This window comes from Salvelinus alpinus, chromosome 25 (assembly GCF_045679555.1).
Source record: "Salvelinus alpinus chromosome 25, SLU_Salpinus.1, whole genome shotgun sequence".
Lineage (NCBI taxonomy): Eukaryota > Metazoa > Chordata > Actinopteri > Salmoniformes > Salmonidae > Salvelinus > Salvelinus alpinus.
The window spans coordinates 15,796,450-15,823,460 of record NC_092110.1 but is presented as its reverse complement, the minus strand read 5'-3'; the positions used below and the strand labels follow the sequence as shown (position 1 = coordinate 15,823,460).

The 27,011-nt window shown below is 42.0% G+C and overlaps 1 protein-coding gene across 2 annotated transcripts; it reads left to right on the top strand.

Moving 5' to 3' along the window:
- The first annotated feature begins 20 nt into the window (after positions 1-20).
- On the top strand, positions 21-18,157 carry LOC139553447 (methionine aminopeptidase 1). 2 transcript variants are annotated; one of them, XM_071365766.1, is made up of 12 exons: positions 21-258; positions 1,493-1,544; positions 2,060-2,169; positions 2,433-2,493; positions 12,895-12,918; positions 14,059-14,150; positions 14,247-14,330; positions 14,455-14,593; positions 15,123-15,254; positions 15,703-15,846; positions 16,263-16,328; positions 16,431-18,157. In XM_071365766.1, exons 1-12 carry the CDS (start codon positions 145-147, stop codon positions 16,595-16,597), a joined length of 1,185 nt encoding a protein of 394 aa, XP_071221867.1. In that variant the 5' UTR covers positions 21-144; the 3' UTR covers positions 16,598-18,157. The 2 variants fall into 2 exon arrangements, with proteins under 2 accessions (XP_071221867.1, XP_071221868.1); XM_071365767.1 differs by lacking the exon at positions 12,895-12,918.
- Positions 18,158-27,011: the final 8,854 nt, after the last annotated feature.

Here is a 27,011-nt window from a genome sequence, read left to right as displayed (position 1 = left end):
GGCATTGCGTTGGCAGCCATATTGGAATTTCTATCCGGTGATGTCCCTGCAAAAGGGAACACATATCTCCCGCTGGCGAGGTTTTCTCCATCCGACAGACCGTCCACTCCTCCCAGTCTCCACCCCTCTAGACTGCGGGCAGGCATGGCGGCTATCGAGACACGGGAATGCGAAACAGAAGGCTGTAGCAGCGAGGCCAAACTTCAATGTCCAACCTGTATCAAGCTCGGGGTCCAAGGCTCATACTTTTGCTCTCAGGTAGCATTCGTTTTCTAATTCATTCAGTTTGAAAGGGTCTGACATGATACACACAGCGGCCCAGTATCCTTCATCACGAGGTAGTTAGCGCTGACATAGTTGCCCTAATTGAGTTTCCTCACACCCCTTTAAGTAGCCTAACATATGATGCTAGTTAGCTACAGTAGCTAACTAACTACAAGCATTTTCTGCTTAAAACCCTAGCTAAAAAGCAATGGTTTGCAAACACATTAGCTAGGAACTTTATTTGAAGCCAATAGCTAACATTATCCTCCCGTATGAAAAATGCTTGTTTAGTTTATTGTAGTTTGTGTATTCTAACTAGTTAGTTAACTGCTAGTTAGCTACTAACATTAGCTAACTCATTTGCTAGCGCGGTGTTTGTTAAACAGCATCAACTTTGTGAAGTCTAGCAAACTTGTTGGGTAGTTAGCCTCGTTTACCCATTGGCATTGGTTATTGCACTGAATTAAATTAAACTGTGCATGAAGCATGCTTTCTACAAATTGATGTAGCCATGCTAATTCATTTGATTTCTCTGCTCCTGGCCTGGCTGTAGTAACCCACCTGTGGCTTGTTTGTTTGAAATGTCAATCATTGAAATTGCCATGGAATCAAGGAAAGAAGAATGCAGGCCCCAGTTTCAGTTTAGCCAAACATATTTATAACTAACCCATCTGTCTGTGGTTTAGCTGTGTGTCATTAAAGGTAAAAGGCAGTACAATTAGTTTAAAGCTTATCACAGTCTGACAGTGTAGGCCTAGATTCCGTTTTGGCAGAGACTGATGGGGAGGTGGGCAGATCTGCTTTGATCTGTGCAGGCAACTCTGTCAGAGCCTCTATCCATGAAACCAGCCGGTTGGTGGGATATTTTTCCCCTGCTGCTCTCACTGTTCTAGTGGTCACTGGTCAAAAAATCCATTAACTGAGTAGCAGAGATGTTAGTCATGGTCAACTGGCCGTTGACCTAGTCTTGAAATAAACTGTTAAGTGGTTTATGTAGCATGTGTGCAATTCAGAGCCCATTGGTCTCTCTCCCTCTGCCTTTGTATAATATTGAGCAGGAAAGCACAAATCCCAGTCCACAGACGTTTAGAGGAATTGATTCTGCAATTTGTGCCATTGAGAAACAAACAGCCAGCAGATACTGCTGCTATTGATGATTTGAGGTCGCACACCCCTGATGTGCAGTCTCATATGGATATATCTCTCCTCTCTTTGTCCCCTCATTCAGGAGTGCTTCAAAGGGAGCTGGGCTACTCACAAGCAGATGCACAAAAAAGCAAGTACGTAGCCTCGTTAGCAATATCCTATCACAGACCAACTCACTTCCAAATCATTTTTCAAACAGATCACAATGTTGCTTCATGGGCTTTGTCATTGTTCCCATTCCTACATGACCTATCATCTGAAGGCATAGAATATGTGAAAGCCTGCATAAATGCCCAAATTTTTCCATCCTCTAATTTTGATGTTGAAATAGAGCAATGGTGTAGCCATTCAAAATGGACTTTGACATTGTAATACGTACCAGCCATTATAACTGGGGTGGACAATCTGTGATATCCGGTTGGGGTACAGGCTTCCCCCTCAGCCAGGCAGCAACACACCGGATTCAATTTATCAATGTAACAAAACCAAAAAAAAGCAATTGTTTAGTCGACTTGGGCATTTTACTGCTTGGCTGGAAGAAAAAACTGCACCCACACTGGGCCCTCATAGGATAAGCTTGCCCAAGAGTAGTCTGATCTTTCAAAATGTTGTCAAATCAGATGTCCTATATTACATTCTCTTTTTGCAGAGGAGGATAAGAACCAGGATGAGGCAAAGAACTGCGTAGAGAACGACACCAACACAGACCCATGGCCTGGCTACCGCTACACGGGCAGACTACGCCCTCACTACCCACTCGTAAGGCCACCTTTCTGGTACATTTCTAAATTGGGCTAATGTGCTGATAAGAGCTTTTATGTAGGAGCTTTTTTTCTTGACTACATAGTAGTCCAACATATGTCAACACAACATGATTTAATAGACATAAGCCACACAAGCTTTGTGTAAAGTTTATTCATTAGCCCCTGGGAGCTGTGTAATCATGTCTCAACTCTCGTCTTGTTGGTTCCTTCTGTGAGCTCCATGTAATCAATCTCACCTGTCATTGGTTCCCCATGTAGACTCCCATGAGGCATGTCCCCGGTAACATCGAAAGACCTGACTATGCCGACCATCCACTAGGTAACGCTACTCCTCCAAGACTGCCTCCAGTTGCTTTGAACTTTTAAGAAATTCTTTGCTGTCCATTTGAAAATCTTCTCAAGGCTAGTATTCTTTGTCATGAATTGTGTTGATATTGAAACATGACACTTTATCTGAGAAATGTATACTGTTTCTATGTTTAACATCAGGTGACATCATTCATAGAAAATGGGTTTCTGCCCCAGCCATAGATTCCACTAAAGCTGATCATTCATTATGTAACCATGGTAACCTCAATGGTGAGGATTCACTCCATAAGGTAACTGTCACCTGACTGCTGATCAGCCACCAGGTAGCCATGGTTAGTCTCTCCACTCATGGCACATTCATCCAAATGGCACGCCGGGACACGAGTGAGAATGTCATGTCCGTTGTTCGTGATCATCAGAGCCCAGTTTCTCAAAAGTTATCTGAATTTCAGCTATCGGATGGGATAAATGCATAGAATTTGAATGAATAGAGTGGGATTCCCCATCCAAGTCAATGATTTGGCTGTTTGATTCATTCTGTTTCTATGTATTAAATGGCTCCATTTTGCTACAGATTTTCAATGTTCGAACATGGCTTGAGGCGAATCCCATGCATCAATTTGCCAATGATCCCACAACCCTTCTAAAGATGCAACAAGTCATTTTAATTTAGAATGATGTTACAACACCTGTGTAGTTCTCTACTGAAGCTGCAGAGTCTGAGAGTAAGTAGTAGCCAGTGCACACTCACACTGTGAATTCCAGTTTCTCTGGATGGCAAGTGGCTTGAACATTACGTTACATGTCAGGGATGGGCAACTGGTGGCCTGTGGAGAAATTACAAAAAATGTATTTTTACAAAAATGTATGTTCACTTGGAACTCATTCGAGGTCTCAACTAACTCTTGAGACTTATAGTAGAATACACAAGGTGCAATTTCAAAATTGTCTTGGGAATTAGCCGTTTTTATCTTATGTCAGTCACTGACAGTCACTCAATTAGCCCATGTCAGCTAACAATAGGCTACTTTAACTTTACCGTCGTATTTCAAATCAAACTATTTATCACATGCTCCGAATGCAACAAGTGTAGACCTTGCCATGAAATGCTTACTTATACAAGCCCTTAACCAACAGTGCAGTTCATGAAGAGTTAGGAAAATATTGACCAAATAAACTAAAGTAACATAACAATAACGAGGCTATATACAGGGGGTACCGGTACCGAGTCAGTGTGCGGGGGTACAGGTTAGAGGTAATTTGTACATGTAGGTAGGGTTGAAGTGACTATGCATAGATATTAAACAGCAAGTAGCAGCAGTGTACAAAACAAATGGAGGGGAGGGGGGCAATGTAATATTAGCAATGTTTACTTTTACTTTTTTTTTTTACAACAATTTAATTCATTTTAGAATAAGGCTGTAATGTAACAATGTGTAAAGTCAAGGGGTCTCAATACTTTCCAAATATACTGTATGTACAGCAATGGTTAAATAGGATAGGTCTTGACTAGAATACAGTATATACATATGAAGTGGGTAAAACAGTATGTAAACATTATTCAATTGACCAGGGTTCCATGACTATGTACATAGTGCAGCAGTGTCTAAGGTACAGTAACCTTTTGGTAGCTTGCTCATGACAGTCACTAAAGTTCAGGGCAGGATACCAGCTAGTGGTGACTATTTAAACATCTGATGGCCTGGAGATAGAAGCTGTTTTTCAGTCTCTGTCCCAGCTTTGATGCACCTGTACTGACATCGCCTTTTCTATGGTAGCGGGGTGAATAGACAGTGGCTCGGGTAGCTGAAGTCCTTGATGATTTTCTTGGCATTCCTGTGACACCGGGTGCTGTAGATGACCTGGAGGGCAGGGGTTGTGACCCCGGTGATGCGTTGGGCAGACCGCATCACCCGCTGGAGAGCCCTGCGGTTGCGTTTGGTGCAGTTGATGTACCAGACAGTGATGCAGCCCGACAGGATTCTCTCAATTGTGCATCTGTAGAAGTTAATGGGGGACATAGGGGCCAAGCTGAATTTCTTCAGCCCCCTGAGGTTGAAGAGGCACTGTTGCGCTGCCTTCACCATACTTTCTGTGTGGACCATTTCAGATTGTCAGTGATGTGTACGCCAAGGAAGTTGAAGCTTTTCACCTTCACTGCGGCCATGTAGATGGGGATGTGCTCCCTCTACTGTCTCCTGAAGTTTTGTTGAGGGAGGATATTTTCCTGGCACCTCTCCATCAGGGCCCTCACCACCTCCCTGTAGTCTCTCGTCGTTGTTGGTAATCAGACCTAGCACTGTGTCTGCAAAATTGAGGATTGAGTTGGCGATGTGCGTGGCCACCCAGTCATGGGTGAACAGTGAGCACGCACCCTTGTGGGGCCCCTGTGTTGAAGATGAGTGTAGTGGAGGTGTTGTTGCTTACCTTCACCACCTGGGGGGGTGGCCTGTCAGGAAGTCCAGGAACCAGTTGCACGGGGCGGGCTTCAGACCCAGGGCCTAATGATGAGCTTGAAGGGTACTATAGGTTGAGCTGTAGTCAATGAACAACATTCTTACATAGGTATTCCTCTTGTCCAGATGGGATAGGGCAGTGTGATGGTGATTGCGTAGTCCTTGGCTCTATTAGGGTGGTATGCAAATTGCAATGGGTCTAGGGTGTCTGGTAAGGTGGAGGTGATATGATCCTTTACTAGCCTCTCAAAGCGCTTCATGACAGAAGTGAGTTATACAGAGCCATAGTCATATAGTTCAGTGATCTTTGCCTTCTTGGGTACAGGAACAATGGTGCACAGGAACAATGGTGGACATCTTGAAGCAAGTGGGGACAACAGACTGGGATAGGGAGAGATTGAATACAGTGTATTTGTAAGGTATTCAGATCCCTTGTATTTTTAAAAACATTTTGTTACATTACAGCCTTATCCTAAAATTTATAAAATAGTATTTTCCCCCCTCTTCAATCTACACACAATACCCCATAATGACAAAGTGAAAACAGCTTTGTATTAAATAAACCTGTACCTTATTTACGTAGGTATTCAGACCCATTGCTATGTCAATTGAAACTGAGCTCAGGTGCATCCTGTTTCCATTGATTGTCCTTGAGATGTTTCTACAACTTGATTGGAGTCCGCCTATGGTAAATTCAATTGTTTGGACATGATTTGGAAGGGCACACACCTGTCTATATAAGTTGACAGTGCATGTCAGAGCAAAAACCAAACCATGAGGTCAACGCCACCAAAACATTTCTGCAGCATTGAAGGTCCCGAAGAACAGTGGCCTCCATCATTCTTAAATAGAAGACGTTTGGATCCACCAAGATTCTTCCTAGAGCTGGCCACCCGGCCAAACTGAGCAATCGGGGGAGAAGGGCCTTGGTCAGCGAGGTGTCCAAGAAACCGTTGGTCACTCTGGCAGAGCTCCAGAGTTCCTCTGTGGAGATAGGAGAACCTTCCAGAAGGACAACCATCTCTGCAGCACTCCACCAATCAGGCCTTTATACTAGAGTGGCAAGAGAGAAGCCACTCCTCAGTAAAAGACACAAGACTACCTGCTTGGAGTTTGCCAAAATTCACCTAAAGACTCTCAGACCATGAGAAACAAGATTCTCTAGTCTGATGACACCAAGATTGAACTCTTTGGCCTGAACGCCAGGCGTCATGTCTGGAGGAAACCTGGCACCATCCCTACAGTGAAGCATGGTGATGGCAGCATGCTGTGGTTATGTTTTTCAGCGGCAGGGACTGTGAGACTAGTCAGGACTGAGAGAAAGATGAATGGAGCAAAGTACAGAAAGATTGTTGATGAAAACCTGCTCCAGAGCGCGCAGGATCTGACCGGGGCGAAGGTTCACCTTCCAACAGGACAACGACCCTAAGCACACAGCCAAGACAACGCAGGAGTGGCTTTGGGACAAGTCTCTGAATATCCTTGAGTGGCCCAGACAGAGCCCCGACATGAACCCGATCAAACATCTCTGTAGAGACCTAAAAATAGCTGTCCATCGACGTTCCCCATCCAACTTGACAGAGCTTGAGAGGATCTGAAGAGAAGAATGGAAGAAACTCACCAAATACAGGTGTGCCAAGCTTTTAGTGTCACCAAAGAAGACTCAAGGCTGTAATCGCTGCCAACGGTACTTCAACAAAGTACTGAGTAAAGGGTCTGAATACTTATGTAAATGTGAGTTTTTTTTATTTTGAATACATTTGCAAAGATGTCTAAACCAATTTTTGCTTTGTCAATATGGGATATTGGGTGTAGATTGAGGGGGAGGGGGGGACAATTTCATCCATTTAAGAATAAGGCTGTAATGTGGAAAAAGTCAAGGGGTCAGAATACTTTCTGAATGCACTGTATGTCTGTAAACACTCTAGCCAGCTGGTCTGCGCATGCTCTACGGACGTGGCTAGGGATGCCGTCTGGACCGCCAGCCTTGCGAGGGTTAACACCTTTAAATGTCTTACTTACATCGGCCACGGAGAACGAGAGCTCACGGTCAATGGTAGTTGCGGTGGCCCCCATCGGCGGCAGTGTTTCCCTCGACACTGACCAGGTGTTTAGCTTGTCCTGGAGCAAAACATTGGTGTCCGTGACGTGGCTAGTTTTCCCGTTAATAATCCGTGATTGTCTGGAGTCCTCTGCCACATACGTGTCGTGTCTGAGCCGTTGAATTGTGACTCCACATTCTGACATTTTGCTCCTTTTCCCTTGCGTTGTATGAGAGTACTGATGTGACCGATATCAGTCAGTTACTGATCTATACTTGTGCTATTTACAGTGCATTTGACCTTCACAAACTTTTGAAATTAATCCCTTTGCATGCTACCACAAGGGGAACTGACGTTTTCACTGGAGTCAAGGACTTTGTCACGGTTTTCAGTGGTTTTTACAACTTTTCTGCTGTTGTGACTGATGGGGCACCTTCAAAGCAAGGATAACCCACTGGATTTGCAGGATTGCTGCACCAGAGTGGTGTGGACTGCCCTGTACTGCGTCATTCACCAAGTAAGACCAATTTATGTTTTCATAAATTCATAGGCTATACTCGGCTTTAATATCACATAATAAACTGAACAAAAATATAAACGCAACATGTAAAGTGTTGGTTTCATGAGCTGAAATAAAAGAGCCCAGATTTGTTTACATCCCTGTTAGTGAGCATTTCCCCTTTCCCTGATAATCCATCCACCTGAGCGGCGTGGCATATCAAGAAGCTGATTAAACAGTATGATTATTACACAGGTGCACCTTGTGCTGGCGGTATTAAACGGCCTCTCTAAAATGTGCAATTTTGTCAACACAATGCCACAGATGTCAAGTTGAGGGAGGGTGCAATTAGTATGCTGACTGCAGGAATGTCCACCAGAGCTGTTGCCAGAGAATGTAATGTTAATTTCTCTACCATAAGCTGCCTCCATCATCAATTTGGCAGTACTTCCAATCGGCCTCACAACCACAGAGCACGTGTATGGCGTTGTGCGGTTTTCTGATTTAACGGTTACAGAGTGCCCCATGGTGTGTTTATGGTATGGGCGGACATAAGCTACGGACAACGAACGCAATTGCATTTTATAGATGGCTATTTGAATGCACAGAGATACCGTGGCGAGATCCTGAGGCTCATTGTTGTGACATTCATCCGACGCCATTACCTCATGTTTCGGCATAATAATGCACGGCCCCATGTCACAAGGATCTGTACACAATTCCTGGAAGCTGAACATTTTCCTATTCTATGGCCTGCATACTCACCAGACATGTTACCCGTTGAGCATGTTTGGAATGCTCTGGATCAACATGTACGGCAGCGCGTTCCAGTTCACTCCCATATCCAGCAACTTCGCACATCCATTGAAGAGAAGTGGAACAACATTCCACAGGCCACAATCAATTGCCTGATCAACTATGTGAAAGATGTCGCGCTGCATGATGCAAGTGGTGGTCAAACCAGAGACTGGTTTTCTGATCCAAGCCCCTACTTTTTTGTAAGGTATCTGTGACCAACAGATGCGTATCTGTATTGTGAAATCCATATATTAGGGCCTAATGAATTTATTTCAATTGATGGATTTCCTTATGAACTGTAGCTCAGTAAAATCTTTTGAAATAGTTGCATTTCATATTTTTTCGGTGTATAAATAAAAGAAATTACAAACGTCACTTATTTTTTTATTTTTTTTACATGTCTGTGTGGATGTAGCTTATGTTTGCAGTCAAATTGTGCTTATTTTATAATTGTAGGAAGCTCTGTGGAAAGAAGCTTAACTTCAGTCATGGATGTTGTGACAAGTTACCAACTTGATCCGAGGAGCGAACAGAGCTGTCAAACATCGAAGTTTATGGCCTCCCTCTGATGTCTGCTGCGTATGGTGATCTTCAACTTCACAGGGATATGATGGATGAGCTGCGGTAAATTCCTGGAGAGGTTATTTTCATTGCGCACAGAGTCCTCTGTTTTTGGAGGGGAGCATCAGTGTGGATACGAGTGAATTTAGGGATATCAGCTTTCTCTCTGATCTGGCCTTTCTTACTGACATAACCCAGCATCTGAAGGTGTAAGAATATTTTGAAGATAAATACACAACGCAGAGGACGAGAGGTCAAAGTACTAAAAGTAAATCGAGTACTAACGGTCAATAGGGAATTATCAATGGAAATGGTTGGTTTTCAGTTAAACATCTGGTAGGAATGTCAGTCTTGAACTTATAGCTACGTGTGGCACGTTCTTATTGGTCCAACCTGAAATGGGATATTTGTTATTTGGCCATTGGTCCAGTTTTATTGCAAGGAATTCTAATTGGTCAACCACAGGCTAGGGCTGTGTTATAAAACTACATCCTGTCCCTTTGTTCTGTGGAGAGAACCACAGGAGAGAACCACTGAAGACAGGGGAGCATGAACATCTACCATCTACTTCCAAGCATGATTTGTCTGCTTTGAATAAACCTATTTTCGTCCCCCTGATTTGCTTTGGGGTCTGTGTTATTAAAGAATAACCAACTGCTAACACATGGACGAAATCAGACTGTGGTAGCTCTTTACGCCTTTGTGAATGGGTTTCAGCGCAAACTTGAACTGTTCAAAGACCACCTGTCATTAGACCTGCTGAATCTGGCCCACTTTCCCACACATCTCTGAATGCGAGAACACCGTCCCCTTCAGCTGGTACACAGCTGACATCACAACATTACAGGAGCAATTCAAAGATCGCTTTCAAGACTTCCACGATATGCAGCCTCGCATCCATCTGTTCACTGATCCAATCTCCTCTGTTGTGAATGAACAGCCCACCGAATTGCAAATTGAGCTTTGAGAGTTGCAGGCCGACACCTTCTTTCAATCAAAACGGAACGAGAGGGGGATTGAGTTTTGGGAACTGTTGCCAGAGTTCAGTTTCCCACGCTTGAGAGAATTTGCACTTTCACTGGCCAGCATTTTTGGGAGCCCATTTGTAGGAGCAGCTTTTCCACAATCTTAAATCTAAAGAGAAACAGACTCTCAAAACACTTCCATCTCATGCGTGTGGTATGTACAACCATCCCTCCCTTGTGCATGCACATGAGAGAACACAAGTGTCACATTTGAAAGACAACTGATTACAAGTGGTTGTTGCTGCTGGTTGCACTTATTTCTGTAACCTAACCCTCACATTATATTTTTTCCCTTTTGAGGAGTATGTTTCCTGTACCATTATGGGATATGTAGGGCAGGCTATAATCAGTGGTGGAAAATGTACCCAGTTGTCGTACTTGAGTAAAGACCCGTTAATAGAAAATGACTGAAGTAAAAGTCTACATATATTTGGTTAAGTATCAAAAGTAAAATAATTTCAAATTCCGTAAATTAAGTAAACGATTTTCCTGTTTTATAATTTACAGATAGCCAGGGGCACACTCCAACACCATAATTTACAAATTTAAGCATTTGTGTTTAGTGAGTCCACCAGGTCAGATGCTGTTGGGATGACCAGGGATGTTCTCATGATAAGTGTGTGAATTGGACCATCTTCCTGTTCTGCTAAGCATTCAAAATGTAACAAGTACTTTTTGGTGTCAAGGAAAATATATGGAGTAAATAGTAAATTATTTATTTGACAATTTTTACGTCACTACATTCCTAAAGAAAATAAAGTACAGATACCAACAACAAACTACTTGAACTAGTGTTGAAGTAGTTTTACTTAAAAGCCTGCACTTATTGGGAGAATTAGCTGCATAGAGAGCATTACAGTAGCCTACCATAAATATACCTGCCGCATGTATTGACAGCTACAGGATGCGTCATTTATCTGTCTTCACTTTTTATGAGCATTGGTGATAACAATTCCACATGTTCTGGTTATTAGGCTCCATTAGTTCTGTTTTTTTGTAGAAGGCTATTAGTTCTTAAAAATTTGTCAAACAAATCTCCATTTATTTTACTGTGTATTTTGTTAGGCTAAAGAAATCTCAAAGGCCGATATTGACATTTTTATTTGTTTAATACAGCCTTAATACTCAATGGAAGTAGTGAGGGCTGCAGTGATCTGTTGCCCTTCTCTGTTTTGAAATTAACTCTAATACCAATTAATTTATATTGAAATCTGGGTTTTTTATTCGTTGAATGCAGTTTTTCACTGGAATGTGAACATTTTATACGACTTATCTTGACCACTTTTTTTATAAAGACCACTGACTTTATAAAACAGTAAATACGTATAGAACTTCTTATTGTGGTATTTGTATCCAATGTCAAGGATTTTGAATGCTACTGGTATAATGCATTGAGTTGTGGTTTAACTGCACAAATGGGTTGATTGTAAAAATCAGTTGACTACATGTTTGGGTATGGATGTGGGTACGCAGAACCGCGAGCCACTGCTGCCTCTCATGATGCGTTCAAATTTTGTGGCCCCCATAAAAGTAACCCATTTCACATGAGTCACTCCCCCTGTTCTGATGTTCTCTATACTGCTGTCTTGGCAAAATTAGAACGTAACCTCTTTTTCTGCTGTTCCACTTTTCTAAATTAGAAAATTCTGGGCCTAATACATATTGGCTGGGTTAAATAATATAACCATAAGCAGCACATCTGGATATATTTGAACATTTAACTGTCAATGTGCTTTGCTGTCCTTGCCCAGCATTGATCACTAGACAGTCTGGCAAGTCTGCCACAGTGCTGTTTAATTGTTAATGGCATCCAATATATTCCTGTTGTCCTGAGTCTAGTCTACACATTGTGAACCTGGCTAGGGAGATTGTTTGCTCAATAGAATAGTTGATCTACCCCTAGGCTTTTTATGTTGGTTCAGAGAACAAACAGCCCATTGTTTAACTGGAATGCAAGTGTTGCGCACACAATATCTATGCGAACAGGTTAACAGGATGAATTCATCTGTGTAGGTTAGAGTAGAGGCGGGGGTTAAAGGTTTGTCACTGCGACGGATTTCCATATGTATTCAGGAGAGGTCTTTTTTGAGATCAGTGTAGATCCGCAATAAAACATATCCGGGGGTGGGCAGGGGCGCTGGTTTGGAGATGACACCGCCTAATACAGAAGCATGTCTGTTCTGCGAAATATATATTCCCAAACATTCTCATTTTTATTTTTGCTGTTAAACTTTATGCCCCCTACTGACATGCATGAGTGTTGCTGACGCCACATTGCAGGCCATATAATTTGGTCAGGTATTTAATTTTTTGAATTTTTTTGAATTTTTTCATGATCTGGCATAATGGTAGGCAACATTTTAGGCTTTAAAAGTTACTTAATTGTTAGGTCAGTTTCTAAGCATTAATGAACGAAGAACCGTTTGTGAGCCCAATGAACCAGCTCACAGAAAAAACACAATACCCATCACTACGCGACAGAGCTCAAAGGGGACAATGGCGTATTTAAAAGGGCAACTCGCAGTTTCAGTGCATGTACAAAATTACCATCTTTCCCTAATTAAAGGGTAGGTTAATTTGGCCCCGGACAATCGATCTGAGATTGATTTTAAGTTTGTCATGGGATTTATTTTTGCTTTAATCCCCGAGTTAAATGGCTGTTGTAGATATTTGTAGCAGGTGCCATCTGACTATTTGCTAGTCTCTTAACAAGATTTGGGTCGATATCACTTGAACTTTTTTATTAAGAAATTATTCTTTAATTTACTAAACTGAAATTAACTCCACCTCCAGTGCATTAGACTAGTAAACCTTACCCTAGAATACATTTGTACCTTCTGTGGACAAACTTAAATAGCAGAACATTCCTGTATACATTTGCTACCCTCTGAAAGAAGCTTATTCGTCTTGGTTGATACCACAATCATTCCCACTTTGTTTGCGTGTGGCTATGTATGCAAGCGCTTGTGAGTGTTTGAGAGGAAGTGTGATTGAGGCTGGTGTCTGAAGCTCTTCTACTCATCACTTCAGCCGCAGAAGTGGGTCTTATGGCAGGTATGTCCTACTCCAACACCCCCATCCCACGCCCAGTTGTCTGTTTACATATGTGCGGCACATGACCACACACAGTCGCTCTCTTATTGTGTAACTATTTTGTTTCTTTCGTATGTCTCAATTGGTGAACACCTGGCAGGAAACTAGAGCATGGCCCAACATTTTTGCATGGCCTTTTCATTCATCCTTTGTTGCTGTAGTAGAGCTATGGTTTGTATTTTATCGTGGTGATGTGGATGTGGTACAGTAGTCATGTCGTCTAAGTGGTTGATAAACTGACTGTGGTTGTGGCCCATGCGTCAGTGATGTTGCCTACACTGATTATGAAGTGCATGTCAATGCTGTGGTCTACACATTGTATGTAAACATCGTTTTTGGTTTTGTGATCTCATGACAGATAAGAACTGTACAATAAGAATGTCATTTTCATTCCAATGAAAAGTCTATTAAACCATGTGGCTCAACCATAATAACAGTATATCAATACAAGGCCCCCATAGCACAGAATTATGTAGCTATTATATATTTGCACAGGAGTAAATAATATAGAGAATTCCACACAGCTGGAAGACAGGGATCCTTTCAGCTCTACAGGTGTGTCTAATATAGGGGGTAGAGGTTCATTTGGACTCTGCAGAATTCAGAGAATGGCTTCAGGAGGTCTGCAGAGCAACATTGTCATGCCTCTTGGTCGACTTGTGTAGGACCACATCCTCGTGGCGTTTTCATTTATTTTCTTTTAATATAGCCAGGTTAGGTGAAGACGTTTGGTGTCTACTTTAATTGGATGAATATATTCTGTGATGTGGGCTTCTAAGTAAAGCTAGGGACACTTTTTCATCCTAGATGTAGGCTACCATTAGAAGGATGTGATGATGAAGGTAGTATTATGGTCAGTACTCCACATTAAGCTCTTTTCTATGTTAATAGCAAGGAGGTTGACATAGTAGCTGTGTGCGTGTGCTTTGGAGTGTAATGACACTATGTAGTTATGTTTGAGCAGTCAGTTTCAAGTGAGAGTCTCAGTTACTTTCTTTGACTCAGTTTGATGGAATGCTGATCAGGGTGAGTTTGGTGTATGGATGGAATAGTGATGTTAAAACAAAGCCGGTATGTCAATTCTGTTTGCTTTTTTTAAAGGCATGTCTGAGTCTGAGCAGTCTTTGAAGGGCACTTCACAGATCAAGATCCTTTCTGCCGAAGACATAGAAGGCATGACAGTTGTGTGTAAGGTAAATTATTCAATTGCTTTGTCACTTTTCTCCGTTGCAGTTATTAACATAGCTCTAAAAACAGTTTGAAATGGAAAGACATTTGTCTTTTTGTAGCTGGCCCGAGAGGTGCTTGACATCGCCGCCCTGATGGTAAAACCTGGCATGACCACGGAGGAGATTGACTACACTGTGCATCTGGTAAAGACCCTGGCCTCCTTTTCCCCCTCTCCTATCCCCTCATTCTCTTCCTTTCTCACTCTATTCTCCTCTCTCCCTCATCTTGATTGTTGATGTGTAATTACGTTTTTCTTTCTTCCTCCAGGCCTGCACAGCCAGAAACTGTTACCCCTCCCCTCTCAACTACTATAACTTCCCCAAGTCCTGCTGCACGTCAGTCAACGAGGTCATCTGCCACGGCATCCCAGACAGGAGACCTCTGGTGGATGGGGATATCCTCAACGGTAGGCTTCCCGGGAGGAATCTCCATAGTCTAAAGTGGCTTCCTCATCTCACTCCCTTAGTCTTTACTGATGTGAATGGACTGGGCAGGTAAACAGCAAATCCCTAGTTGGCATCCTTCATATGCTTTCACCTAATGGATCTGCTGTTATCAGATCATTGAGTATAATGGGATTTAACTAGAGACGGCCACTTTAGACTATTGAGATGCACATAGAGAATGGGCTGTTCCCATTCGACAGACTGCCGTAGACTTCTTGCTCACAGCATGGTTTGACAAGAGAAATGATTTGATTTAGTATTCAGCAACAGTCTATAGGACTTCAGCCAAAATGTAGCCTTTGTCCTATATATTTCTGCTAAGTCTCTTCTGAAGAGCCATATCCAATCGGAGACGCAGCCAAAAACCTGACTTACAGCATGGTTAGACAAGACAAATGGTCTCATTAGCGTTCAGCTTTGCCATTTTGCTCCCTAGCGTGCATATATTTCTGCTAATGTTCGGCATCTCTTTCCCCCCCTCCTTTGCAGTGGATATTACTGTGTACCACAATGGTTTTCACGGAGACCTCAACGAGACCTTCTTCGTTGGGGAGGCAGATGAAGGGGCAAAAAAACTTGTCCAGACCACCTTCGAATGCCTTATGCAAGCCATCGACTCCGGTAGGATCTCTTACCTGATGCCAGATGATGATGATGATGATGATTTCTTTAGCAATTAGGTCACTATCTCAAAGTTAAAGGGGCAGTCAGCTGTTGCTACATCCATTTTGGGACTCATAAATGAATGATATGTACCCATTTGATTCTTGAAGAATATAACTTATAAATGCCTCATGAGCTTAGTTCAACTGCCGTACCCCATCCTTAACCCAAAATATAAGTATGTTTTACTCCAATGTTTGTAAACAAACACCTATATAGCCTCAACGTGGTTAACTATCATTTTGATATCATGGATGGTCAGTCCTTGCATCCACAGTTCTGTCTATGAATTTAAGAGGTAACTTTTCTCCAGCCCCATCCCTCAGCTTTTTACTGAAACGGGTGGGGAGAATGCTTTGTTTCAACTGCTAATTGCCACTTTGGTTTTTTTCTCTCCCTTTTCTAGTGAAGCCAGGTATCCGCTACAGGGAGCTTGGTAACATCATCCAGAAACATGCCCAGGCTAACGGCTTCTCTGTGGTGCGGAGCTACTGTGGCCACGGCATCCACAAACTGTTCCACACTGCTCCTAACGTGCCACACTATGCCAGTGCGTAACACTACTTCTTAGGGCCGGGATGATACCTGTATTGCGATACTCATTAGTATCATGGCAAGGAAACAACACAAAGCGGATGTAACTTGTTTAGTAAAACAGCCCTAATGTTGGAAACAAACAATTGTCATTTATTTAGTCATATTTATTTTCGAAGCTACAGCACACTATTTTACATACAGCAGGTTTTTAAAGGACCGAAGAGTTGAGTCTGCTTTTTTTCTCCATTTTTGCCATGGAAAAAATATAGAGATACTGGTATTGTTCCGGCCCTACTTCCTCTCCTTACACCAATAAGCTCGTGAAATTGACATCCTATTCTCAGATAACATAGTAGCCTACTTTATTAATCCCCAACGGTGATTTGGGGTAAGATGCATAAAGCAGTGGGTTTACTCTTTCCTTTGCAGAAAACAAAGCAGTCGGAGTGATTAAGCCCGGCCATGTATTCACCATCGAGCCCATGATCTGTGAAGGTAAGGGCCATCTGAGACATGACTGCAGATTTGGGGTGTAATTTTGTGTCTAATGGTTGGTAATTATATACCTGTGTAATACTGCGTGTGTGTTCTGCATAGGTGGTTGGCAGGATGAGACGTGGCCTGATGGTTGGACAGCAGTGACCCGGGACGGGAAGCGTTCGGCCCAGTTTGAGCACACCCTCCTGGTGACTGAGACGGGCTGTGACATTCTGACGCGCCGGCTGGATGACAACGGACGTCCCCACTTCCTGAACCAAATCTAAACTGGGGGGGAACAGCAACAAAGGGACTGTCTCACGGCATGCGTTCTCTTTTGCACCCCCGTCGTATCACACACACACACACCTCTAACCTGAGGCACCACACCCCCTGGAGGCCCGACCCGCCCGCCTGCCGTGGCCCAGCTCTCACTGTTCAACGAATTTACTGTCCTTCTCCAAAATTAACGGAAAGTACTTGAATACATTTGATATCAACTGTGTGGATTTTTTATCTAGGCTGTTTTAAAAAAAGAAATGTCTCATCAGGAGATAAAAAGGACAAATAAGGGAAGTGTTTTCATGAAATGTGGCTTTGCGCAGTTGCAGGTTGAATTCTTACCTTGATTGTTAGCTTGGATTCTGTTGATGTGTATAACGGAAGAGGCATGGAAGGGATCAGGCTTTAGTTTGACCCCATGACTTTTAGACATGTGCTACCTTACTGTATTGCTTAATTGATAGCAAGGCAGCCGTGCTCCTATTGACCGGCCAGATGTGGCCAGGGAAGGGGGAGCTGTTCAGCTCACCTGTAGTTTTCTGCTAAGGTGTGTAGTCCAGGTCTATTCAAATCTGGGCCCTGAGGTCTGCAGCACTGCTGGTTTTCTTTTTTCTCTGGGTTTGAACTAGTTTAGTAATGTTTAATTGATTGACCAGAATCCCTCACCTGGCATCCCCTGGTCTGGTTTGAATCGGGATTGAAGTTGGCAGTGCTACGAACCCTGGGGTCTGGATTGGACTTGTCCTGGTGCAGTGCGTTGAGCCTTAATTTTTGTGAATTAAGAATGAGCATGCTGGCTAATGTCCAGGCAGCATATATCCGTCATTCCTCAGTCCAGTCAATTGCTATTTACCTTGGTATGCTGTCGATTTACTGGTGCGAGCAACAGTCTTGAGTCTCCATTTCCAGTCTTTCCACAGTTTCTCTGCCACCTTTTTATTTCTTCTATGATGGAGTGATAAGCAGCTGTTGTGTATGCTTTTTTTTTGTTTTGAGTGTGAGGACTGTATAAATGCCAAAGGCTCTATTGCAGCAGAAGTTTGGGTTTACCACAGACCTGTGAGTTAATACCCGATTCCAGAATACTGTATTAAAATAGTAATCATTTGAAGTATTAATTGTTTTACATTAGCTGGTAGTTCTGCATTTGTTTTTCTTTTATTGTACTTCCCATAATGTGCACATTATGGCAATCTGACTCTGCAAATGCAATTCATCTCATTCATTAGACTAGATTCTTACTCTCAATGCTATGCGTAATTAGCCTGGCGACGAGGTTCAAATGAAATTGACCAGTAAGACAATCCTTTGATTTATTGTATTAAATTCAAATTGATAAATAAGGAGTGAAATTCCTTTTCTAGAATTTCATGAAAACACAAATACTGCAAAGTAAGAAGGGGGAAAGGATGGTAAGGATTTCCAAATTATAACCTTGTGGAAAAATACTAAATGGAAAGCTGACTTTAATGTGATTTCTTCTGCAATGCCTTACCATTTCCCAGCATGCATTAAACCGAAGCCTTCTGAACTGCTCAAAGGGCAGTGTATGGGTCACAAACTCATCCAGCTTCTTGTTCATGTACTCACTGACCAGTTTAGGAAAACTCGCCACAGTTTTATGTCCTGTGGAAAGCAGATGCGAAGTGTGACCTCAATCTAATCAAAGACCACATCCCAGAAAATGCTGGAAAACTGATTAATTGATTGGATAATGTGGGGTGCCAACTACACAGAGCTATTGGCTCTAACTGTAACATCATTAGACCCATCCCAGTCACATCCAAGCAGTTCCAGTCAAGGTGCGTCCTGTCACCAGCTGGAATGGGCAAGTGGAAATCTCTTGCCCAGCTGCTGCCACCCCTCCATGGCCACCCTCGAACACAGTATGTCACTTAGACAACCGTCACCTTGCTATGGTGCCACTCTAACCATTGGGTGTAACAGAGAACATTTGCTGCAATTAAGATTTGAACCACTTTTTATAATTCAATAAAATTGAGAAAAGCACTGTGCTCTACTTCCTCAATATTGTCAACAAAATAGTAATTCACTCCCCAAACACTCAAAGGAGTGGTCAGTAAAGGTGAATTTCACCTCATTGCCCACACACTCCAGACTAATCCAGTCCATCAGTCATCTCAACCAGAACGTCCTGGATAGGATTGCTGTGATCTGATAGGCTTGCTGGGGTTCACCAGCTCAGTGACTCCGAACTTCTTGGCCACCTAAAACTTGTCTGGGTTGAGGTCGATCCCAACGGTCCTGGTCACCCCTGCAGCTTTGCATCCCATGATGGCAGCCAGGCCCAACGCCAAACTGCACAGGTGGAGCCCGCCCCCACCTGTAGGGGAATGGAAATGAAACACCAAAGCCACTAGGTGAGAGTTGTTTTATAGCTTTTTTGTTACATATAGATACAGTTTACACACCTGGCACTTTTATATACAGCATTCCCTTGACAAATATTACCGATCATGAGCTCCTTAATCCCACCCTTCAGCTACTCTCAGCCCCTACCATCGTAGACACCGCTCATTTGGTTTCCATGTGCCATATATTTTTCTAACTGCTGTTTTACATGTATTTTGAACCTTTCTAATTGCATAGTATCCACATATTGTGACATAAAGATAACCTTTCCTACTAGTATTATTATATTGTTGATTGACTATGGCTTTACAAATCGCCCAACACTGCTATTTGTATGGTTAATTTTAAATTAATGTTTTGCTTTTTTAGCCATTCCTGAACCTGTGACCAGAAACGCGCTACATAGCAGAATAAAATTAGGGCAATACCAGAATAAATTATCTAGTGATTGTCTCTTCGTGGCAAAATCTGCAGAGCTGAGATTGTTTTATGCTCTATATATATAGCATTATATTGGTGGCAAAACTTGAAGTGTTTCTTGTATGAGGTCATATACCATGTGCCATGGAATCGGTACTTCAAAAATATTTTCCCAGTTATTTTGCAACCTGTATGGCATAGCTGTCAACATTTTTGCCCTCAAAGTTCCCTACCTTCTCCCTCTTCCACTTGCCTTCTCCATTTGTGGAATGCTGCAATCAATTGGAATCAGATGTGTTAGTGAGGAAATATTCAGCATTTACAAAATGTCATGCTGTTTTCCTTGTTCTTGTTGAAGCTTTTAGAAATAGTGTTTTTGTCCCCCTGGAGTGAGACAATACCATCAGGAAATTCAGTGACTGACCTTAGCTGTGTTAATTGCTGCTCCGTAGCCTGTGGAAATCCCACAGCCCAGCAGGCAGACCCTGTCCAGAGATGCCTTCTCATCCACCTTGTGCACTCAGAGAAAGTGCTCCAGCCCATGAAGTGGGGCCAGACACTTCCCCTTACAGGAGAATCGGGAGGTTCCATCTGGCATTTGCCGCCTGCTCTGTGTCACCCTGGGTTAAGGAGTAACATGGCTTTGGAAGAGTCCCAATTGCACAAGTGTGAAGGGTGTCTGGGCTAGGGGTTGTTTCTGATTGTTCTGGGCACAGTTAACACTCACCTGACCTTTTGACACCGGTTGGTTTTGGGATTTTCATTGAACTTGCACTCTCCACACAGATGGATGTACAGGGGGATCATAGTATCCCTTAAACAAACACACAATAAATAACTTGATATGAAGAGCCTGTACGATATCAAGATATTGCAATAAAATGATAACCTATCGCTCGTGTTCAAAGAGTTTGTCACAGGTGACTTATTGCCCTTGTAAACCAAGAGCTCCCATTGGCTAATTGATAATCATGTGATTTAAGTGTTGCGTATTTAAACCCCTTTCTTTTTGTGTTCTAGGTGGCCGTCCAGAGGCATGGTGGATCCCAGATGGATCACTGATGGCAGAGAGCATGTAGCCAGAGGAAGAGATGAAACGAGAGGTTTTACTCTGCCCAAAATCTTTCCATGAAAATAAGCCCATGAAGTGAGTTATTTTGGGATGGAGGTCAATGAGTGTTGAATTTGGTCAAAAAAAATGTAAATGCTAATTTGCTATGTGAGGCTTATTTGATCTAATATACGTTTATTTTTTATTTTTATGGATAGGTTGTTACGAATGCACTGATGCAAGTCGACGCACGTGGCATTTCGGCAACTTACCCCAAAATAACTTTATCGGAGTTGTGCCTGTTGTCATAGACACAGTAGCTAGAGGACTCATCATGGATATAACCCGTTTTAGCATGGACAACTGGGTGGGGATTCCTATGAGTTGGGAGCAATCAGCCAATAAAAATGTACTTCTTTAAAGATACACTATGCAGAAATCGCTCCGGCTTTTCCTGGACTCTAAAATTCTAATAATTCCTCTAATTTCAGTTTGTGACCCAATAAGCAAGTATTGTGTACCATCTAAACCGTCTAATATATTTTCCATAACTAAAAATATTGTATTTTCAGCTGTTGTACAAAAGTGAAAGATGCAAAAATGAAACTTAAGAATGGGAAGCATAAAAATAGTGCACATAGAGCTGATCTACCGCTTCTTAGACTTTCGTTCAATGACAAGGACAGATCTAGAACTTATATTAAAATATGTATCTGCCCTATCATAGGCTAGAATGGTCCCATCTGACCTCGTCTCCACCGCCTGCCTTCCATCTTTGAGGACATGTATTTCCATTGTTAGAGTGGTCACTCTAATATCTTGTCAATATAATAGACCATCTTTGATGTGGCAAGCATTTGATAAGAGTGTATGGCTACTACTGAAGGTTGTGACGTGTCAGAATAGAAATTACAAGATTATGATATAATGCTGTTATTGCATCAAATGGTTGTTTTATGCAACAGAATAAGGGGTTGTTAACGCTCATCTGTGTTTGTTCTACTGAGGATGGGCCTCTGGAAGATTTACGATGTCTTTGGCTGATACCTCATTCCAGAGCATGAGTTAATGTTTCTGTTCTATAAGGTACCAGGGAGAGATGACCCCGGGGCCAGGCCTTGGTCTCTACACAAAGATGACTGTTTTTACAGCAGAAACTGTCTGCTGTGAATTATAAGTATCCTTCATACAAATCTTAACCTTGTGACCCATTCCATACATCTGTTGTTCGTCATGTAGACTGAAGGGGGTGTATCTTGGCTATAAAAGACCGTTGTATCTTTGTCCCGGGGCTCTCAACGAATCATCTGAGGGTGACTCGTCGACCAGCCATCATTATCATAGAGCACTCAATCGATTCACTTTATATGTGTGTGTTGTATTGACCTGCTCCCTTTATTAATAAGTGAATAAAGATTTAGTTTAAGTATAACTCTGACTTGTGTGATAAGTTTCTCTCCTCATTTGATGGTAAAGAAATTAACCCCCACACATGGATGGTTGTAGAAAATGGATGCCTGCCTCCAGTATTGCGCCGCTTCCTGTGCTTTTGTTTATTTTCTTCATTATGGTATGTTTTTGTGTGTTATCTTTTCATAACTTTTTGATATAATGTATGAGCTAAATCAAGCATAATATAGAATTGGTTGAGACTTGATTGCAATGTTATGGACAGAACTATGCCTTAAAATAAATGTTTGAAACTGGCCCTTTGTTTTTGGTCTCTACTTCATTATGCCTGGTCAACCCAGAGCAAACTTCTTATGGCTGCAGGGGCAGTATTGAGTAGCTTGGATGAAAGGTGCACAGAGGTGCCCAGAGGAAACGGCCTGCTCCTCAGTCATAGTTGCTAATATTTGCATATTATTATTAGTATTGGATAGAAAACACTCTGAAGTTTCTAAAACTGTTTGAATTATGTCTGTGAGTATAACAGAACTCATATGGCAGGCAAAAACCTGAGAAGTTCCACTTCCTGTTTGGATTTTTTCTGCGGGTGCTAGATTTTCAACCAAGCTCTTATTGAAATTACAGCGAGATATTGATGAGTTTTCACTTCCTACGGCTTCCACTAGATGTCAATAGAACTTTGTCTGATGACTCTAATGTGAAGGGGGGCCGAAGGAGACAGGAATTAGTCACCACTGCCATGAGCTGACCACGCGCGTTCACATGATAGGCATCTCCATTCCATCGCTCAACTGAAGTCAATCTAATTCTCCGGTTGTAACGTTATTCAAGATGTATGTTAACAACATTCTAAAGATTGATTCAGTACATCGTTTGACATGTTTCTACTGACTGTTACGGAACTTTTGGACATTTCGTCACGTTATAGTGGACGCGCTTTGTGACTTTGGAATTGTTTACCGCTAACGCGCTAACCAAAGTAGCTAATTGGACATAAATAACAGACATTATCGAACAAATCAAGCATTTATTGTGGACCTGGGATTCCTAGGACTGCATTCTGATGAAGTTCATCAAAGGTAAGGAAACATTTATCATGTATTTTCTGGTTTCTGTTGACCCCAACATGGCGGCTAATTTGGCTATTGTTCTGAGCTCCGTCTCAGATTATTGCATGATTTGCTTTTTCCGTAAAGTTTTTTTGAAATCTGACACAGCGGTTGCATTAAGGAGAGGTATATCTATAATTCCATGTGTATAACTTGTATTATCATCTACATTTATGATGAGTATTTCTGTTGAAAAGATGTGGCTATGCAAAATCACTTGATGTTTTTGGAACTAGTGAATGTAACGCGCCAATGTAAACTCAGATTTTTTGTTATAAATATTAACTTTATCAAACAAAACATGCATGTATTGTGTAACATGAAGTCCTATGAGTGTCATCTGATGAAGATAATCAAAGGTTAGTGATTGATTTTATCTCTTTCTGCTTTTTCTGACTGCTATCTTTCGCTGGAAAAATGGCTGTGCTTATTGTGGTTTGGTGGTGACCTAACATAATCGTTTGTAGTGCTTTCGCTGAAAAGCCTATTTGAAATCGGACACTTTGGTGGGATTAACAAGATTACCTTTAAAATGATATAAGACACATGTATGTTTGAGGAATTTTAATTATGAGATTTGTTTGAATTTGGCGCCCTGCACTTTCACTGGCTGTTGTCATATCGATCCCGGTAGCGGGATTGCAGCCATAAGAAGTTTAAAGAACCTGTCACTTTTCTGCCTCTTGACAGTAACAATACCTTGAATTAAAAAATTTTCCTCTGCATCATTCATTATGATTACTGGGTTTGAATTTGGTAACGTTCTCTCCAACTCTCCACTGTCCCAGCACCTTCATGGTCCAACACGACAGGGAAAACCGCCTCTGGGTCTGAGCCACTCAGGGTGTAGGAATCTCTATGGCAGATCGCTGCCCTGACAACAATCTGCAACACACAGGGTAAGTAAATGTATTTTACTTCAGCCAATTTAGGAGATGATTCAACTTTACTGTTGTCTACTGAGGTAACTACAGTAACTGCAGTGTTTTCCCTCAAAGGCAAGTATGAAACCACCTAAGTGTCAATGATGTTAATAATTTAAGGGTAACTGGACTCTTGCCTACAATTCTTGGTCGCCCACTCACTCTCCCCCTTCCCAACACGCATCTTTACAGTAATCTCATATATCAATATAAGGTGCTTTATCAATCCTATCTAAAGTAATCAAAATAAAGTGGTTCCTAATGTTACGTGCTATTGTGACTCATGCCTACTGTACACCGAGACGGTTTCTGACAATTTGTGCAGAAATTCTTCGCTTGTGTACACACAGTTTCATCAGCTGTCCTGGTGGCTGGTCTCAGACAATCCCGCAGGGGAAGAAGCCGGATGTGGAAGTCTTGGGCATGCCAAAAGTGTGCAAAACTGTCATGGCAAAGGGTGGCTACTTTGAAGAATCTAAAATATAACATATTTGATTTGTTTAACACTTTTTGAGTTAATACATTATTCAATATGTGTTGTTTCATAGTTTTGATGTCTTCACTATTATTCTACAATGTAGAAAATAGTAAAAATAAAGAAAAACCCTGGAATGAGTAGGTGTGTCAACTTTTGACTGGTACTGTATGTGACATTGTGTTGTGTGACAAAATTGTACATTTTAGAGTGGTCTTTTATTGTCCCCAGCACAAGGTGCACCTGTATAATGATCATGTTGTTTAATCAGCCTCTTAATATGCCACACCTGACTGGTGGATGGATTATCTTGGCAAATAAGAAATGCTCATTAACAGGGATATAAACACATTTGTGCTCAACATTTGAGAGAAACAAGCTTTGTTTGACCTTGACCACCAATTTCCAAAAGATTCCCCAGACACATCCAGTACATTCAGATTTTAAACAGCAGTTTATCCTTTGCCATGGTTTTTGTGGAAGTAATTGCAACCGTGGACTAACTCCTCTCCCAAAACGACAGATTGCGCAAGCCCTGAATTTATGCCTTTTCAGTTGAAAAACAATAATCATGCTCTGTATAATTTAGCAATATTCTACACGATTTGGATATCACAAATGGCTTCATATTACAGTTTTTTTTCAAGAGGCATTGCTGCTGAGTGAGAATACAGCACACATAATGGCACATCCTCTTATAAACTATGGATACGCTGGAGAGCATAAAGATCTCGTTTCCTGCTTGTCTGGCTACACAGTTTTGTTGACATATCACATTTAGAAAAATATGTCATTATTAATATACTACGCTACTGTTCAAAAGTTTGGGGTCACTTAGAAATGTCCTTATTTTTGAAAGAAAAGCACAACACAATTGTCCATTAACATAACCTCATTGATCAGAAATACAGTGTAGACGTTGTTAATGTTGTAAATGACTATTGTAGCTGCAAAAGGATGATTTTTAATGGAATATCTACATAGGCATACAGAGGCTCATTATCAGCAACCATCACTCCTGTGTTCCAATGGCACGTTGTGTTAGCCTTTTAAAATGATAAACTTGGATTAGCTAATTGATCATTAGAAAACCCTTTTGCAATTGTTAGCACAGCTGAAAACTTGTCTTGATTTAAAGTAGTAAAACTGGCCTTCTTTAGACTAGTTGAGTATCTGCAGTATCAGCATGTGTGCGTTCGATTACAGGCTCAAAATGGCCAGAAACAAAAGTTTCTTCTGAAACTCGTCAGTCTATTCTTGTTCTGAGAAATGAAGGCTATTCCATGCGAGAAATTGCCAAGAAACTGAAGATCTCGTACTACTCCCTTCACAGAACAGCCCAAACTGGTTCTAACCAGAATAGAAAGAGGAGTGGGAGGCCCCATTGCACAACTGAGCAAGAGGATAAGTACATTAGTGTCTAGTTTGAAAAACAGATGCCTCACAAGTCATCGACTGGCAGATCCATTAAATAGTACCCGCAAAACACCAGTCTCAACATCAACAGTGAAGAGGCGACTCCGGGATGCTGGCTTTCTAGGCAGAGTTGCAAAGAAAAAGCCATATCTCAGACTGGGCAATAAAAAGAAAAGATTAAGATGGGCAAAAGAACACAGACACTGGACAGAGGAAGATTGGGAAAAAAGTGTTATGGACAGACTAATCTAAGTTTGAGGTGTTCGGATCACAAAGAAGTGTGATGATCGTGAGATGGCGAAAAAATGAAAAGATGCTGGAGGAGTGCTTGACGCCATCTGTCAAGCATGGTGGAGGCAATGTGGGTGGGGGGTGCTTTGGTGGCGGTAAAGTGGGAGATTTGTACAGGGTAAAAGGGATCTTGAAGAAGGAAAGCTATCCCTCCATTTTGCAATGCCATGCCATACCCTGTGGACGGCGCTCAATTGGAGCCAATTTCCTCCTACAACAGGACATTGACCCAAAGCACAGCTCCAAACGATGCAATAACTATTTAGGGAAGAAGCAGTCAGCTGGTATTCTGTCTATAATGGAGTGGCCAGCACAGTCACTGGATCTCAACCCTATTGAGCTGTTGTGGGAGCAGCTTGACCGTATGATACGTAAGAAGTCTAAGCTAGATGTCCTCATTCTCACACAAATTATCAAGGAACCTACCAGGTACAACCTTAAATCCGTAAACACGGGCACCCTCATAGATATCATCCTGACCAACTTGCCCTCTGAATACACCTCTGCTGTCTTCATCCAGGATCTCAGCGATCACTGCCTCATTGCCTGCGTCCGTAATGGGTCAAACGACCACCGCCCATCACTGTCAAACGCTCCATTTAAACACTTCAGCGAGCAGGCCTTTCTAATCGACCTGGCCCGGGTATCGTGGAAGGATTTTGGCCTCATTCCGTCAGTAGAGGAGGCCTGGTTATTCTTTAAAAGTGCATTCCTCACCATCTTAAATAAGCATGCCCCATTCAACAAATGTAGAACTAAGAACAGATATATCCCTTGGTTCACTCCAAACTTGTCTCCCCTTGACCAGCACAAAAACCGCCTGTGGTGTACTACATTAGCATCGAATAGCCCCCGCGATATGCAACTTTTCAGGGAAATTAGGAACCAATATACACAGGCAGTTAGGAAAGCAAAGACTAGCTTTTTCAAACTGAAATTTGCGTCCTGTAG